The following is a 17845-nucleotide window of genomic DNA, read 5'->3' as shown; positions in this document are numbered from 1 at the left end:
TCATAGGTCGGAAATATCATAAGGCAAAAATGCATTTTAATAATGTACACCTAGCCTACCTTAAACGTGCCTAGAACATGTACATTAGCCTACAGTTGGAGAAAAACATTAACACAAAGCCTTTTTTATAATAAAGTGTTGAAAATCTCATGCAATTTATTGAATAATGTACTGAAAGTGAAAAACATTTACCCATCGTAAAGTCGAAATATCGTAACACGGACCATCGTAACCCAGGGAGTGTCTTTATAATGATTTCTGCCCCCAGGCCATTAGGATCATTAATACCACCAAGAGCCAGCTAGAGCCAGCACTTTAAACATTTTCTTAAATATTTTTTCCATCTTTACAAGATAAATGTGTTCCTTAGACCTGTGAAGCAGCATGTCAAGGAAAGACGAGTGCGTCTTCTTTCAGCTCATTGTCAGTTGCTTGAGCAGCCTGCAGCCCCATGTTTATCCTCCTCCCTTGTTGTGTGTACACAGTAGGGTCTTGTTTGTGCTTTGCTGCAGGTCAGTGCATGGCACAGTGTAACCCCAGTGTGTGTCAGAGGTGACATGCGGGGCCTGTTTGTTTGGCTAACATATGCTGGCGGCTATTCAGAGGGAGCATCAGTCTAATTTCTATAGGAATTAGGGGCTGGTCAGCTTACCTTTTAACTGTAGGTGTTGCGTTACCAAAACCAAACCGAGGTCATTGTATTGTTCCTATTGTTCAGCCGGAGACTGACAGGATGATGGCTGAGCCGTACCGATCAGACAGTGAATGAGAATGTTTATGTTTGTATCTCCCACTATTAGCTGCTGAAGGCAGCTCAAAAAGTGCCATTAATGCAGATTATGATATAGAAATTGCTGTAAATACCACAACATACACCTGTTTGCTTCCAAAAGCTTGTTTTTTTAATTAAATAACCTAAATCTGCAGCTTTTAATAATTTTTGACATTTTTTTATTGTTCACAAGTATATTAATCATGTAATATTTCCAGCAAAAATGCAACTGAAAGTACCATTTTTGTTCTGTGTCGATTCCTGGATAGCGATAACCTTCCGAATCCCTTTGAAGGAGCAGCTTTGATTGACTACATAATGCGACACAGTGACGAGTCATCGCTCCGTATGGAACTGTTGGTCCCTGCCTTGTTTGCTTTGCGCGGTCTCGCCTCCCCAGCTTTGACCCTGCCCCTCGCTTTCATTAACCTCACAGCCCCATGGCAGTCCTCTTCCTCAAGTAGAAACCCCCCCCCCCCCTCCAGCATGAGTCATCTGACTGTCTCAGGACCAATTGTTTAACAGGATGAGACCAAAATGTGAAATTATTTTGGATTCTATTACCTATTAAGGAGGAGACCAGAACATCCACCAGGCAGACTTTCCTGTGAGTTAGTAATGCCCTTAGACGCCGCAATGTACATGTGCCAGCATGGAACAGAGATGGACGGAGAAGATTTGCAGCAGTACAGATATTAGTCTTCAATGTATATTCAACAGTACAACTGGGAAGACACTGAATGCTGCTAATTCACCCAGCTATGTTGCTAATTTACTCAGCCATGCAGGGCTGCTACTTAAAATACATGCAGCTTTCTAGATTTTTGTGCAAATTTCTGTTTCCATAGGGACTAATTATATCTTTGTGGGGACTCTCCATTCACTTCTATGGGGAAAACTATAATCCCAACATGACAACGTTAACCCCTACCCAGCCCTAACCTTAACCATAAGTAACATAACTAAATACGAGACTTTTGGAATGTTTTATTTGTTGATTGCATTCATAGATCTTTGTGGGGACCTGGAAAATGGCTCCCAGAACTTCTAAATAACTGGTTTTTATTACATTCTGAGGAACATTTGGTCCCTGCAATGCAATATAAACCTAATCCACACACAGACACACACACACACACACACACACGCACACACACACACACACACACACAACAATTCACCTGGCAAATTATATGCCTTAAAAGTTCTCAGGAAATGTGCTTCCTGTTAGAGACAGGCTAATGACAAAAAAACCAAGCTGGACTGCTGGCTGATGAAAAGGCCAGAAATCATAACCATTGACTTGTCAGGCAGTGTTGTTGTTACTCTGGCGGATGGGCTGGTCATTCTTTGCACTGCCCTGCTTGGAACAGCTATGAGCACTTGAGTCACACGGAAATGTAGTCACCTCATGCAGTGTTTTCAGCTCTTTTCTGTTTAGTTTTGATTTCCCTTTGGCACTAAAAGTGGTAATGACTCCCCAGTTCAAAACCCCTTCGAGATGGAACAGGCTCAAAACTGACAGCTTTGTAGAGTTTATCCATCATCTACAGTAACTAGTGCATTTAGAGTGAAGAAGATGCTTTGGACAGAAGGCAGGGTCCGCTCTAGGCTGGTCAACGAGTCCAACACACGGTACCAACCAAGGACAAAGAAACCAGTGGGATCAAGGGGGACATGTCTCTCCCAGTATTTAATTTGGCTTCATTCAGCAACCCCCCCATTGAACAGATCGTTGTGTTTGAATTATTAAGATGCCCCCCCCAGTCTCAAACTCTCTCCTGCGCCATGGTATCAACGCCCATGTTCCCTCACTAAGGGCAATATATTTTTTTTTTGGAGTAGCATGAAAAGCATGTTTTTGTATGAAAAAAGTCAGACAGAAACAAAGAGGTACATGTGAATACAGGAACATTCAAGACAGAAATGAATCTGGATTCAAACACACATCCTCTGAACTGAAGACAAAAATGCTGCTTTCTGTATACCTTAGGCATACGATGTTTAAAATATTATGCAGGTAGGACTGTTGAAATTACTTATTACTTACAGCGAAAGTGACTTCTGCTAATCAATCTTTACTCCTTAGTAAAGAAACTGGACAAGTTACATTATGATATTAATGTTATAGCCAACGGTTTATAATTTATGAATAATTTAATTTCTTCTTGGCCAACGTATATAATACAGGCTGCTTCATGCTGAAATAGTGGAGTAATTAATCATAGATTATGCCTGTCAGCTTTTCAGACTTAGTTGAATGGTGCTGCCATACCAGGTGGAATGTCTTGATTAGGCATTGTCTGTTAAAGCAGGCAATGACATCATTTAATCCCCCAGTGTTCCAGGAAACAATCGTATTTACTACAGTGCCCTGGTACCTAGCGGTCAGCTGACGAGTTTGACCCAGTCACCCCTGTTGGTGGCAGCCTTTGGCTGGTTAGCGTCTGACCAGTCCATTGTAGATAATAGAGAGAAGGAAGAGGTCTTGTCCCTCACTTCCTGTAATACTTGGCATGTCTCTATCTTAACCCTTTTCTCTCTCTTATTTACTCATCTGTGGTTGGGAAACAAGCACAGGAAATGTCTAGCTTGTATTTGTAGTTTATTTTATCTTTGAAGTCGTTTTTCTTGGCTTTTGTCGATAACATGTGAAGACCAAGTTAAAATTCCAGAAACATAATGACCCAATAATTTTGTTTTTGCTATCAAAGTGTGCTCTCTGTTTAGGTCTTTCAGCTATTTCACAGCAGTGTGTGTGTGTGTGTGTCTTTTCTCCAGACTGAGTGTGCCAACTACGTCCGCTTGCTGCAGCCGTACAACCGCACCCATCTGCTGACCTGTGGCACTGGGGCCTTCCAGCCAATGTGCACCTTCGTCTACGTTGGACACAGAGGAGAGGTGAGGGCTTCTCTTACCATCAGTGGACAGACAGATTGAATGGTTGCTCAATAAACACTGATGCACAGAGGTTTTGGAGCATCCATCCTTTTTCTGAAACTTGTCCTATTCAGGGTTGTGGGGGGTCTGGAGCCTATCACACTCACACACCATTCACTCACACAAACACACCGATGGGGGGATTTCGTAACTCCTACTAGCCACAGCATGCTTTTGGACTGTGGTAGAAAACCAGAGCACCCAGTGGAAACCCCACGACGACACGGGGAGAACATGCAAACTGCACACACATGGATACATATCCATACACTAACGCTATACACTGCTATGTCATCATTATACTGTAGATGTTCTGCTCTGTTTGACTGTAGATGGTAGTGTAAGCAATGCATGATGGAAGGCCGATGTCCACCTTGATGACCTGCTAACAATGTTATTTTGATCTGATGTTTGATTAGATTGTTATGGCTGAGACAGGTTTGTACAGAACCAAGTCTACTTAATGAGTAATGTAGATAAAGTACTCCAGAGTACATGAAATATATGTGGTATTTTGAATAGCAGATGGAGCAACTGCATTATGCAATTGAGAAAATAGTTTTTGACATTGTTTGCAGGTGGGCTTGTTTGTTAGGTGTAGATGGGTCCCTGGCCTGTCTGTTGTACCCCCCACTGTACTTTGGACAAATACCAGCAGAATGGCGTTTGGTACCTGCTGGTCCAGGGGAGGAAAGTTCAACAAAAACAGGGGTAAAAGAGCATCAGGTCAGGTGTCATACCTCCCACAGAAAGGCCGAAATGCCTGTACCCTCTCTGTGGCCTGAAGGCAGAGAAAAACAAACAAGTTCATGACTGGCTAAATAGGTTGGTGAGCAAACTAAATAGATGGTTTCTGTGGACTTCTGTGTAGTGCTCAATGGGTAGATGGCACTGGCCCTCAGGCTCTGATACTGAGAAAATGGGCATACAGTCCGTTCCTGCTGACCTGTGGCACTGGGGCCTTCCAGCCAATGTGCACCTTCGTCTACGTTGGACACAGAGGAGAGGTGAGGGCTTCTCTTACCATCAGTGGACAGACAGATTGAATGGTTGCTCAATAAACACTGATGCACAGAGGTTTTGGAGACAATACATCTGCCAGTGGGAAAAGGAAAATTGACTGGATTTGAGGAATGACAACATCCAGAGCTCCCAACTCACCCTAAATTAGCCGTGTTTGTTGCTTGTTATCGTTGCCAAACAAGGGAAGTGCAAGTCACTGCACAGTTGGGTGCTGCTGCCTTTTCTTTGCTGCAGTTTAGTCCCCAGCTGTGTTTTCATTCTCCATTTGATATAGACTTTGGCCAGGAATGGCGGGGTTACAGATCCCACCTTTCCCATGCTATCCTGCTCAAAGACAGCAGAACGGAGGCAGGTCACTCACAAGACTTTGGCCCATTCTGCTTGCATGCAGCTGGGGAGACACACAGCCAGCATAGGCTCTGTGCTTGAGAGCGAGGATGAGTTCATTTGATGTCGGTCAGGGAGGAGCCAGCGCTGCATGGAAATGAGCCGCAGACAGGCCTCACCCTCCTTCCTCTGTTCTGCTGCCAGCGGGATAATGTGGGGAGGTGTTTTCAAGTGGAAAATGTGGAAAGGAGCCAGAGAGAACGAAAAGCAAAACGGGGCCGTTACATTTCAGCTAAAGAATTAGAATGAAAACAGTACTGGATGATTTCCTCAGCTAATATTTCCTCTGTTATTCTAACATGGGAGATTTCAATCCTGCCCAGGGTGTGTTAAAATTTCCAGAAGGCAACTTGAGCACATCTGGTGTTTTTCGTAATCGAGGAAAAACTTGGGATCTCGTGTCGTTTGCCAAGATCCTGCTGTCCCCCTTTGCGCCCTGGGCGGAAGAGCTGGGCTTTGGGCATCCACATCACCTCATAGCTGCAGTTCCAGGGGAACACTGCTGACGCAGCACAGAGCTCTTGCAATTAGGCAGAAGGTTTCCCAGTCCCCCCCCCAACAAACACACACAAATCACTCCAACAATGAGGCCCTTCGTGCCTCCTCCACAAAGGTGACTGGAAACATTCCAAATTCTGTTTACTTTTGGAAAATCTCTGTAGTTCCATGGATGTTTGTTTGTCTCTGAACTAGAAAAAACACACATGAGCAGCACTGTTTCACCTTCTGATACACATTTGCCTGAAATCACATATCAGTTGGAATATGATCAATGGTTGAACAGCAATAGTTTAGACCTCTAAAGCAGTAGGAATGTTGGGAGTGATAAGGCTGTATATTTATGAACAATAATAAGTTGTTAACAAGATCTTCTTTTGTCTCCTTCTTTTATAAGCATGTGTTCTCAATGGACCCATCTAATGTGGAAAATGGTAGGGGGAAGTGCCCCCATGATCCAAGTCACCCCTTTGCCAGCACCTTCATTGGTACGTCCCGCTCTTATCACACGTACCTACCATCACTGCCCAATATAATGGTTTTCATCATTTCCTGAACAGGCACAAATTCTGCAAGAATTATAAGAACCGACCTGATTTATCATGTTCATAGGCCCACAGGCCTCATAGGATGAAACCCCGAAAAGACTGCCTCTGACTGGCTGGCTGGGAGTATCTTTTAGGGTGCTTCCATCGCTCTGTTAATATAATAATGCCAGAGCTCACAAGGGGTGTTTGAGAATGGAAGGAATCATTTATGCTATCCTGGCTGACTAGGGCTGTGAAAGGCCTCCTCTCTCTCCACTAAGCAGCAGCTGATTATGACTAACTGTATGTCCCAGAATGCACTTCTGCTGGCACAAAGACATGATGAGACAGCCAGTGGCTTGCATAAAGAGCTGGAACATAGTCACAGCCAGTCAGAGCGAGAAGGCTGGAGTGTGTATTGGGGTATATCCACTCCTAGAATGCAATATGCAATAAAAATGTAATATATTCAGAGCTCAGGAGGGATTTGATTTTTGCAATAACTGCTGAGAATGCACTTCATACATTAGGCACACGCAGAAAACACAAAATTTGGTTCAGAAGTTCATCTCTTCTTCACAAGCTGATTGGGCCCTGACACAATTATGTACTATAACCATAAAGGGAGATAAAAATTGCTGATTGGGATAAGAGGGTCTTGTGTCACATGGTTGTAAATTGAGTCTGTGACCTAAATTCCTTGTCCCTCCTACTCATCTTCACCTCAGACCGATGAATCAATCCTGGATGGAGAGTATCCTGGAGACTTTTCCTGAAAGCGATTTGATCTCAGAATGAGGTTTAGTGGGGCTGGGTTGAAATTCAGAACATCCTTCAGGACCTGATGAATCTATCCATTTTAGACGTTTTCATGCTCCTTTTAGCCAACTGTCCTCTTTGGAGCAGAGCCACAAACTTTGTGCTCCTGTTTACTGAGAGTGTAATGGGATCCTTCTGTTCTTCTTTCCTACAAGAATGCTGACCTGCTGACAATTATTTGCTATCTTGAACTGCGCAAATATCATGTGAATGAGTTTGGCAATGTAGAGGAGTATAAACCGTTATCTCCATCTTTCCCATGCTCTGACATTAGAGTAATGATTTTTAGGTGATAAATCTTTGCTGGCATTGCTAGCATTAGGCACTTGTAATTACTTTTGTTTTGTCTTTGATTTTATGGTTCTGAGGCAGGATTATATTATCCATTTCAGTCTTCAACGGGCACATATAGCAATCCAGCACAGGTCAAAATACTGTACATTAAAAGGATTACATTTAAGGATTACACTGTACTGATCTATACAGATATAAAGTACTGTACTGATCTATATAGATATAAAGTACTGTACTGATCTATACAGATATAAAGTGAACCAGAATTGGCATGTTACAGAAGCCATCTGTCTGCCATCTCCTCCAGCTCACTTTCTCTTCTCCTTCCTCTGGCCCCAGGTGGAGAGCTGTACAGCGGTCTGACAGCTGACTTCCTGGGTCGTGAGGCAGTGATCTTCCGCAGTTTGGGCAGCCGCTCCACCATGAGGACAGAGACGGACCAGCGGTTGCTGCACGGTACTGGACCTCTGCTCCACAGCGACCTTCCCCTGTGGCATTGGCAGTTTAATGCAAACAGCTGCTTCCAATATGCTTATGAAGAAAACTCTCCCTTTTGCAAACAACGTCTTCATAGCTGAATAGAGATTATTTTCTTCTCTGTAAATCATTCCAAATTTAATATATACAGTATGCACTTGTAATATCTTTATTTTATATTTTCTTGAAGACCCCAAGTTTGTGGCTGCTCACCTGATCCCAGACAATGATGACCGTGACAATGACAAGGTCTACTTCTTCTTCACGGAAAAAGCCATGGAGACCAGCGACAGAGCTGGGGCCATTCACAGTCGGGTGGGGCGTGTTTGCGCAGTGAGTTTTGGCCACATTTTCTTGGCACTTATTAATTGTCCCTCCCCCCTCCTCCACCAAATTGTGGAAGCATTTGACTTGAAACTAGACAAACTAATACCACTGGGTCAGTAGAATGTGTTGTGTTGTATCAATGCATAAAACCCAAAAATATTATTAGGGATGTAGGAAGAGAATAACCCCATTTCCAAAAAAAGTTGGGATGTTATGTAAAATGTAAATAGAAACAGAATGCAATGATTTGCAAATCATATAAACCCATATTTAACTGAAAATAGAACAAATAAAAACATCAAATGTTGAAACTGAGAAATGTTATTGTTTTATGACAAATATATGCTCAATTTGAATTTTTCATGCTTCAAAAAAGTTAGGACAAGCAACAAAAGATTGGAAAAGTTGTGAAATGCTAAATCAAAACACCTGGTTGAATATCTCACTCTAATTGTGTTAATTGGCAACAGGTCAGTAAGATGATTGGGTATAAAAAGAGCCTCCCAGGTTCACCACCCTCTGAGAGAGAGCAAATAGTGCAGCAGTTTAAGAATAATGTTCCTCAATGTAATATTGGAAAGAATTTGGGACTTTCATCATCTACTGTCATTAAAACATTCAAAATTCTCTGTAAACAAGGGCCAAGGCCGAAATCCAATATTGGATAGCCAGGATCTTTGGGTCCTCAGGCGGCACTGAATTAAAAATGGACATGATTCTATAGTGGAAATCACTGCTTGGGCTCAGGAACACTTCCTAAAACCATTGTCTGTGAACACAGTTCGTCGCTGCATCCACAAATGCAGGATGAAACGATAACATGCAAAGAAGAAACCAAATCTAAACATGATCCAGAAATGCCGTTGACTTTTCTGGGTCCAAGCTCATTAAAGATGGACTGAGACAAAATGAAAAACTGTCCTGTGATCTGACAAATCAAAATTTCTAATTAAGGGTCCAAAGCACGTAGTGCTATGGAACCTTATTGTTTTTGTTAGGATTATTATTTTTATTATTTTTCTTCCCTAAAACTGAATGCCCAGCCTAAACCGTAAGTGCTAGGCCTACCAAATTTGGTAGGATGATTGCAATTCCTACCCACTACTCAGGTTGTCTGACCCGTCCGACTCAGCCAGAGGGGGGCGCCGTAGCGCCCCCCAACACGTTTTGGACGATATCTCCTGTCCTGTTTGTCCGACCATCGAAATTCTTTTTTCTCCTGATGCAGACAGCCCTGCCCTACCAAAAAGTCAATGGGACCATGAAGCTCCGCCTACTTAGATTTTTTGCTAATTTGCATAATTTGCAAATCCTACTTTTTCCTTAAAGTCCTGGCTTGTCCTACCAAATCAGACAAATGAGGTGTCAGACGAATCAGAATTCTCAGCTGATCAAGAACCATTAACAAAATTGAGACATTTTTATATCATACGGCCATTAGCCACGCCCAAACAATGTCCAAATTTGGCCCATTTTGGTCTGATGGCTATAACTTGGCTGTGCCTTGGCCTACCTAGACCAAATTTGAAATCCTACCTCCCGACACCATTCTGGGGACATGTTCCAAGGCGGGCTGCATTTCGTCCATAGGGGGCGCTACAACTAAAAACTGCCAATATCTCCTGACTGCCTTGGCCAATCCAACTGAAATTTGGCAGACATATACTAGGACCTAGCCTGAGGACAGTCACATACAATGCCAGTCATCAATCATAAAAGCTTGGCTGCCATTAGCCAATCAACATCAAGCAGCCATTTGACAGGCTTAACAATGACCAATCAAACCAAAATTTGGCTGCTACATTCATCTTCTGACCCTCTGCAAACCCTGTAAAGGACAACTCACTAGGCCAGATGGGGGCGCTACAGTGGCCCCATTTGCATTTCTGCCTATTTCTACAGAACTATCAAGCCTACAGTTGAAATTGATTGCCAGTCTAATTCAATATGTCAATGCAAATCTAAACACATATGGAACTTGGTTATATATCATTGCATTTTTGCATAATTTATATTTGTCTGAAAACAGGCTTTTTCATTGCCCTCCTATGATTTTTGCCGCACCTACTTAAATCTGCTGTCATTCAAATCAGGAGACAGTCCTTTTAATGATTTAGAGAAAAAATCTTAAGCTTTCAGTAGGGTACGGCCAAAAGCCAAACCATGACCATACTGGTGCCACGTACATTTCAATCAGACAGCTATATCTCAGGCATGCTTCAGCCATTCATTACCAAATTTCTCTCACTAATGCAGTGCTATACCAACGAGCGACCCTCCAAATTTTGTGTCGATCAGTCAAACGGGAGCGCTACGGCCACTGTTTATATGTTACTAAGACCAACCTAGGCCAATTCAGCTATACTGAGTTACCAGATCAGTTATGAAAATGTCTACTGATTTCACCCATCTTACCATCAGAAGCGGGTGGCTCAGTGGGCTAAACCTGTGTGCTTGTAATCAGAGGGTCACCGGTTCGAACCCAGCTTCGGTTGGTACTTGAGCTAGGCAGCCCGATGTGCACAGCATGCTCTCTGTAAAGCAAGCTGGGGAGACATATAGGCATTTTCCCCATGATGGTCAATGAAGCTTCTATTTTTGTTATTAAACCAGCCATTCAGACGGGCTTAGGCACTCCTCCGGAGGGTTCGATTATAATTATTTTTCTTCCCTAACACTGAATGCCCAGCCTAAACCGTAAGTCCTAGGCCGTCCAAATTTGGCAGTAAGATTGCTATCCACTACTGAGCCTCTCTGACCCATCCCAGTCAGTCAGAGGGGGGCACCGTTAAGCCCCACAACACATTTTGGTCGATATCTCCTGTACTACTTGTCCTACACTTAAATTTTATTGGCAGTCAAATTTACTATGTCGTACCAAATCCAGGAACATATATTTGTTTTTGGAATTACTGAACGCCACATCCTCCGGGCTAAATAGGAGAGGGACCATCCAGCTTGTTATCAGCAGACAGCTCAAAAGCAAGCATCCGTGATGGTATGGGGTTGCATTAGTGCCCATGGCTTGGGTAGTTTGCACATCTGGGAAGGGACCATTAATGCTGAACAATATATACAGGTTTTGGAGCAACGTATGCTGCTATCCAGACACCGTCTTTCTCTGAGAAGGCCTTGTATATTTCAGGAAGACAATGCCAATGTGCATTCTGCGCGTATTAGCATGGTTCTGTGGTAGAATAGTCCGGGTGGTAGACTGGCCTGCCTGCAGGCCAGACCTGTCATCCATTGAAAACATTTGGTGCATCATGAAATGAAAAATAATCATATATCCGGCAGGAATGGGACAACATTTCACTTTCAAAACTCCATCAAGTGGTATCCTCAGTTACTAAAGGTTTACAGTGTGTCCTCTGTCCTAACTTTTTGAAACATGTTGCTGGCATCAAATTCAAATTGAGCATATATTTATCATAAAACAATAACATGTCTATTTCAACATCTGATATGTCTTTGTTCTATTTTCAAGTAAATATGAGTTTATACAATTCGTAAATCATTGCTTTCTGTTTTTATTTACATTTTACACAGCATCCCAACGTTTTGGAAATGCTGTTATAGAATTACCTGTCAGAATGTTGTGACAGATTCTTGTTTATTGGCAGCTTGAATATTTAAACAGCCTGGAAATGAGAGTAAATCTTGAGGAGCAGAACTGGAGCCAAACCAGTTTTATTATAATTGTCCAGTTGTCAGATGTACTGCAGTATTAATTTACATTTCACACACCCCCCCCCCCCCACTCCCTCTTTCCCTTTCTGTCACACCCACAGGCGGGTAAATCACTGCGAGGGCTTCCCATTGTCTGTCACTTAAAACAACTGATGATCCCTCACGCTACTCTAACAAATCGCTAAACATTTATTTAAAATAAAGATGAAAAAAGCCATGTGATTTTTGAGGAAATGTGTGTTTTCCACATTTCATCTGTGTGGATATTTCATCAAAATGTGGTTCCAAAAAGGCAGCAAAACTTGTACACAGACACAATCTCCAACAAAAAGCATACAGAGTAACACAAGTTCTGGCCTGAGGTTGCTTTCCTGGTAGCAGGAAATAAGGGGGGGGGGGTCAGTGGCACTAGGGTCACAGTGTGAAGGGCCTCGGCTGTTGAGTGAGAGGCCACATTGACAGCAGGTGTCCTGCACAGAATTGAATTTCATTTTCACCCTCAAGCTTGAGTAAAAACGCAGCTTGTCGTTAATTGCAGAGTGACAGATACAAGGGCCCAGTTAATACAGTATGCTTGTTATCAGAATGACGTGCATTGAAATGGTGTATGAAAAGTTATGTAACTGGTTTGTAAATGGACTATATGTTCCGGAAGGAGGAAAACATTTGAATATTTTTTCATTTTAAATTTTGAAATAATTCTAATGTCATTTTGTCTGCTGTCATTAATGCTGTGATCCTTATTTAATAGTTTTTTTTTCCATGATATTTCACCGCATCTTTTTTTTGTCCTGGTCACATGACCAGGTCTAGCTGTTGGGTAACACATATCCTTTTCATCGCTTGCATGGTTCTCGGCCGAGTCGCTTAGCTAAATGGAAATCACAGTGTTTGCTTCTCCGCCATCCTCTGTGCAGAATGATGCGGGGGGGCAGCGGGTCCTGGTGAACAAGTGGAGCACCTTCATCAAAGCCAGGCTGGTGTGTTCCGTGCCTGGGCCGCATGGCATCGACACGCACTTCGACGAGCTCGGTGAGAGCGGGGGGGCCCGCATGCGTTTAGCCACACACATTATCTCCTGTTATGCTCGCTTTTAGGTGCACAGGACTGCATATCCTGATTTAATGCATTTGTCCAGTGCACATTTTTTTCTGCCATACGATCTGACGGTGAGCTTCTGCTGTTTTACCCAAATGAAATCCAGAGGACGTCTTCCTGCTCAAGACGAAGGACGAGAGGAACCCAGAAGTTTATGCTATTTTCAGCAGTATTAGGTGAGCTGGCACTCACTGTCACACTATGTGTTACTGTATCTGCGACCTCATCTTTGGGGGCCTGATTGGCTGCTGACTGATTGCTGTCCCTCCCCCCTCCTCCAGCAATGTTTTCCAGGGCTACGTGGTGTGTGTGTATCGCATGGCTGACATCCGCGAAGCCTTCAATGGCCCCTTTGCACACAAAGAGGGACCAGACTACCAGTGGGGGGCCTATGAGGGACGGGTCCCCTACCCGAGGCCTGGGGTGGTGAGTCTTACAGTACTTTATTCCATGGCATTGCTGAATTCTCTAATCTGATTAGCAGAGGTGGGGATTTCAGGTCCAGAGAGTACAAATCCAGACCAAGATTTTGTTTCAACCAACCAGTTTAGTATAAAGAGTCACAGTTACAGAGTACTCAACTGGTTGGTTGAGTAACATAGCTTTTATTTATTGTCTCAGGTTTTGGAATTAGATGGACGGTTTTGAATTAATGACTGGCTTATGGTTCTAATTAACAACAGTGGCTAAAGTATCTAAGCAAAATCTTTAATAATTGGAGGAAGAAAGTAGTTATACTAATGAATGTGTTTTTGGCTTGTAAACGTGAAAATAATGTAGGTACAAACATGTAAACACATCAGGTGGTTTCTTTGCTAATGCAGACTAATGTTGAAAACTGACTTGTCCTGCATTAATCCTTATATAACATCTTTTGAAATTAACTGAACATTAACATGGGAGACTTGCCATAACATATTGTATTATATTATAAAGTTTTATAAACTAGTCCATTTCAGTTAAATCCAATTAATTCCAAAACATCCAATGGCAAATGACATAGATCCATGCCATTTGACTTGATGCAGAAGTATGTATTATGTAGCAACTTTGGGTTAGAAGATGAGTGATTGTCATGGATGATCAGTCAGGGTAGTGCTACCTGTGTTCATACTCCTCCCCAATCCATTCAGTAATCAGGTCTTAAGCAGACATGATCTCCCCTGACCCAGTCGTGATCTCCTCTGACCCAGTCGTGATCTCCCCTGGCCCAGTCGTGATCTCCCCTGACCCAGTCGTGATCTCCCCTGGTCCCAGTCGTGATCTCCCCTGACCCAGTCGTGATCTCCCCTGGCCCCAGTCGTGATCTCCCCTGGTCCCAGTCGTGATCTCCCCTGGCCCCAGACGTGATCTCCCCTGGCCCCAGTCATGATCTACCCTGGTCCCAGTCATGATCTCCCCTGGTCCCAGTCGTGATCTCCCCTGGTCCCAGTCGTGATCTCCCCTGGCCCAGTCGTGATCTCCCCTGGTCCCAGTCATGATCTCCCCTGGTCCCTGTCATATCTGGCATGTGACTTAATGCAGGTTTCATGCAGTTCACAAATCCCACTGTACCCCATTTCTGCCAACTATCACTGTCACTCCTTCACCCCAGAAGGACAGACCAATGCACCTGTGAAATGGGCCTGATCAAGGGCAAACTTTCCTGCACCATGTGGTAAATGTTACTGTTTCAGAGCTCATGTAGTGCAGATTTGATTTTCTGTTGATTCTGAACTCGAGTCTCTGAACAAGCCCTTGTCAAACAGCCTTTTCTCATTGACACACATCTCTATTAATGGTGTGTTGCTGACCTTGCAGAGACCTTGCTCCCATGTCTCTGCCCTTTTCCCTCAGTGTCCCAGTAAGATAATCAACCAGCCGGGTCGGCATTTCGCCAGCACCAAGGACTTCCCGGACTCTGTGCTGCAGTTCAGCCGCAGTCACCCCTTGATGTGGAGGCCCATCTACCCTATTCAGCGACAGCCCATTCTGGTCAAGACCAATGTGGAGTACCGGCTGCAGCAGATCGTGGTGGACCGCGTGGAGGCCGAGGACGGCCAGTACGACGTCATGTTCATCGGCACCGGTGGGGGTCACAGACCTCGTCGTCCCTCACCTCCAGTTGTCTCAGAGGCATTATTACATACCCGCCTCCCCTTCATGACTTCATATGGCTGCACTCTTACACATGTGGTTTCTATCATGGTGGCTCATCTCTGCTCAAGGTCAGCTGACCTGTAGCTGTCACCCTAATTCCCCGAGACTTTATCACAAAGGCTGATGTCACTGCAGGTCTCCCGGCTCACGAACTGGACACGAACCACGTGTATCATCCTCTGCAAATGGCTATTGCTAATTCTAAGCTCTGATTCCTGAACTCCCTTATCTGCCCTAGACATTGGCATGGTGCTGAAGGTCATTTCCCTGCGCAGTGGAAATTCTCTGAGCACAGAAGAGATCATCTTAGAGGAGCTGCAGGTCTTTAAGGTACACCCTGCTCCTTCATCATTCTCACCCTCCTTATTCTTTGCTTCTTACTGCTTTTACATTCTATAAATCTTGTTATTCCTGGGATAGCTGACAGGCTCTATAGTGGGCCCTTAGGCCACAATAATAATAGATATAACATTAACAATGATTTATGCATTCCTACTTATAATACATTATATTAAATATAAATAATTTTATTTAAGGAGTAATATCAATGAGTTTTTTTTGTTTTCTGGAAACATTGTCCAGCTGAATCCAGGTTTTGTCTTCTAAATATTTATTTGGTTAGCTTCTCAGTTATTCACTTGTAGGTTGAGCTTGGATTTTTTTTTCTCAAAAACGTGTTTAAGTAGATTCTTGTCTTTCATTTATCTGTAGTATATATGTGCGTGTGAGTGTGTGAGTGTGTGTTTAATTTCTATGGTAAATTATGGTCAGGGGAGTTGTTAGGCCTATTTTAAGGGGGGCCTAGCCCCCATAAAATGTTTTTAGCTCCCCCAAATAAATTTGTATTTATTGGCTTAAGTCATGAATAGCTTTTTATATTATAAAAAAAATTGCCATCGACCCCCCCTAGTAAAGACTCAGCCCCCCTATCCATTCAACTCTAACTATACCCCTGGTTGAGGTTAGGGCTGGGTAGGGGTTATACTATAAGAACATAAGAACTATACAAACGAGAGGAGGCCATTCGGCCCATCGAGCTCGCTTGGGGAGAACTTAACTAATAGCTCAGAGTTGTTAAAATCTTATCTAGCTCTGATTTAAAGGAATCCAAGGATTCAGCTTGCACTACGTTATCAGGAAGACTATTCCATACTCTGACTACACGCTGTGTAAAGGAGTGCTTCCTTAAATCCAGTTTGAAATGTTCTCCCGCTAATTTCCACCTATGGCCACGAGTTCTTGTATTTGAACTAATGCTGAAGTAACTATTCGGTTGAACAGCATCCAAACCTGTTAGAATCTTATAGACCTGGATCATGTCCCCTCCTTTGCTTGAGGCTGAACAGATTTAGCTCAAATAACCTTTCCTCGTATGACATTCCTCTAAGACCAGGAATCATTCTTGTGGCCCTACGCTGCACCTTTTCTAAGGCCGCTATGTCCTTTTTAAGGTATGGTGACCAAACCTGTACACAATATTCTAGGTGAGGTCTCACCAAGGAATTGTATAATCTTAGCATTACCTCCCTTGACTTAAACTCCACACACCTGGAGATATACCCCAACATCCTACGCTACGTGGGACGTGCGCTATAATAACTGACACCTCATAAATACGAGGTCGTCCCCTGTGCCCTTTGCTATCTGGGATCAGCTTTGCTCTCACTGACACCACAAACAGTTAAACAGCATGGGTGGATGGATCAACTGTTTCATCACTCTGTCCTCACAGCATGCGCTAGTATCTTGGCACGAGCGAGCAGTGAGGGGGACCATGTTCAATCTAAACAGAGCAGGGTGTGTTTTCACTGTGACCAGTAAACGACTTGCTTGCACAGCCCTTTGAATTCACGTGGGACCCTTGCATGAGCGGTCAGATCAGTTCATGTGCTGTAACTGATCATAATTCTGCGCTTCTCATTTTTTTTTGCCTCCAGGTGCCAACACCTATAACTTCGATGGATATCTCAGTTAAAAGGGTAAGTAAATGCAAATGTCCTACTGTATGTCCTTAGTGCTTAGTACTCCCCAGGGCCCAAGGCTCCACCCAGGATGACAGTCACATGACATTGTTTCTCGACCCACCAGCAATCCCTGTTTGTGGGCTCTCCGGCGGGTGTGGCCCAAGTCCGGCTGCACCACTGTGAGATGTACGGCAAGGCCTGCGCTGAATGCTGCCTGGCCCGCGACCCCTACTGCGCCTGGGACGGCACCTCCTGCACGCGCTACATGTCCCACAGCAAACGGCGGTACCGGCGCCAGGACGTGCGCCACGGCAACCCCGTCCTACAGTGCGTGGACCAGAATTTCAACGGTGAGGAACTGGGATGGAAACCAACAAAAAAAACATGTCATGGAAAGCAGGTTGGAAGGAGAACATCTTAGAGAAAGCAGGCTGGCAGTTAGGTCTTCATGATCTGCAGCAAAATGTACAGAACACGAGGAGAGGAGGAATAGAGGAACAGAGAACAGGACCTGTGGAATGACAGTGATTTAGTAGGTGCATGTCCTTCACTTTACATTACTCATTGTAGATGGTTAAAAATACTCCAAAGAGGATAGTTTACTTTGTCAGCTGTGACGTCTATGCAACTCAGGCTTTTGGGCACTCATTATCAGTAAAGGCTGAGCTGTGATCGTGCTGGAAGGCTGAATGTGGTGGCCTTGCCGAGGCCTGCAGAGAACATGTGTTGTTGGGGGAAGTGAGGCTCTGGTCCTCCGCTGAGCTCCTGCACAGCAGTCATAGTACAATTAGACAGAACGTAGGCAGGAAAAAGGCAGAGCAGTGTATATACAAACATGTTGCTGTCAGCTATACACTGTTAGTCAGGGCACTCAGAAACTGATTTGCTGA

General features: G+C 43.8%; 1 protein-coding gene across 2 annotated transcripts in view; it reads left to right on the top strand.

Annotated features, from left to right (window-relative positions):
• The window catches only part of sema3bl (sema domain, immunoglobulin domain (Ig), short basic domain, secreted, (semaphorin) 3bl), a 44881-nt gene that overhangs the window by 19807 nt on the left and 7229 nt on the right, over positions 1-17845 (top strand). Inside the window, exons 4-14 of one of the 2 annotated variants that reach the window (XM_023821016.2) lie at positions 3554-3673; positions 6018-6108; positions 7600-7716; positions 7928-8070; positions 12672-12786; positions 12959-13028; positions 13134-13278; positions 14689-14920; positions 15230-15321; positions 16929-16970; positions 17080-17305. In XM_023821016.2, the coding sequence (XP_023676784.1) occupies positions 3554-3673; positions 6018-6108; positions 7600-7716; positions 7928-8070; positions 12672-12786; positions 12959-13028; positions 13134-13278; positions 14689-14920; positions 15230-15321; positions 16929-16970; positions 17080-17305 (1393 nt within the window). Of the gene's footprint in view, positions 1-3553; positions 3674-3872; positions 4720-6017; positions 6109-7599; positions 7717-7927; positions 8071-12671; positions 12787-12958; positions 13029-13133; positions 13279-14688; positions 14921-15229; positions 15322-16928; positions 16971-17079; positions 17306-17845 lie in introns of those variants that run through there. The other variant, XM_072713114.1, reaches the window with a different exon arrangement.

The sequence above is a fragment of the Paramormyrops kingsleyae genome, chromosome 6 (genome assembly GCF_048594095.1).
Source record: "Paramormyrops kingsleyae isolate MSU_618 chromosome 6, PKINGS_0.4, whole genome shotgun sequence".
Classification (NCBI taxonomy): Eukaryota; Metazoa; Chordata; class Actinopteri; order Osteoglossiformes; family Mormyridae; genus Paramormyrops; species Paramormyrops kingsleyae.
Note: the sequence above shows the minus strand (reverse complement) of the source record. Positions and strands in the feature narration are given on the sequence as shown.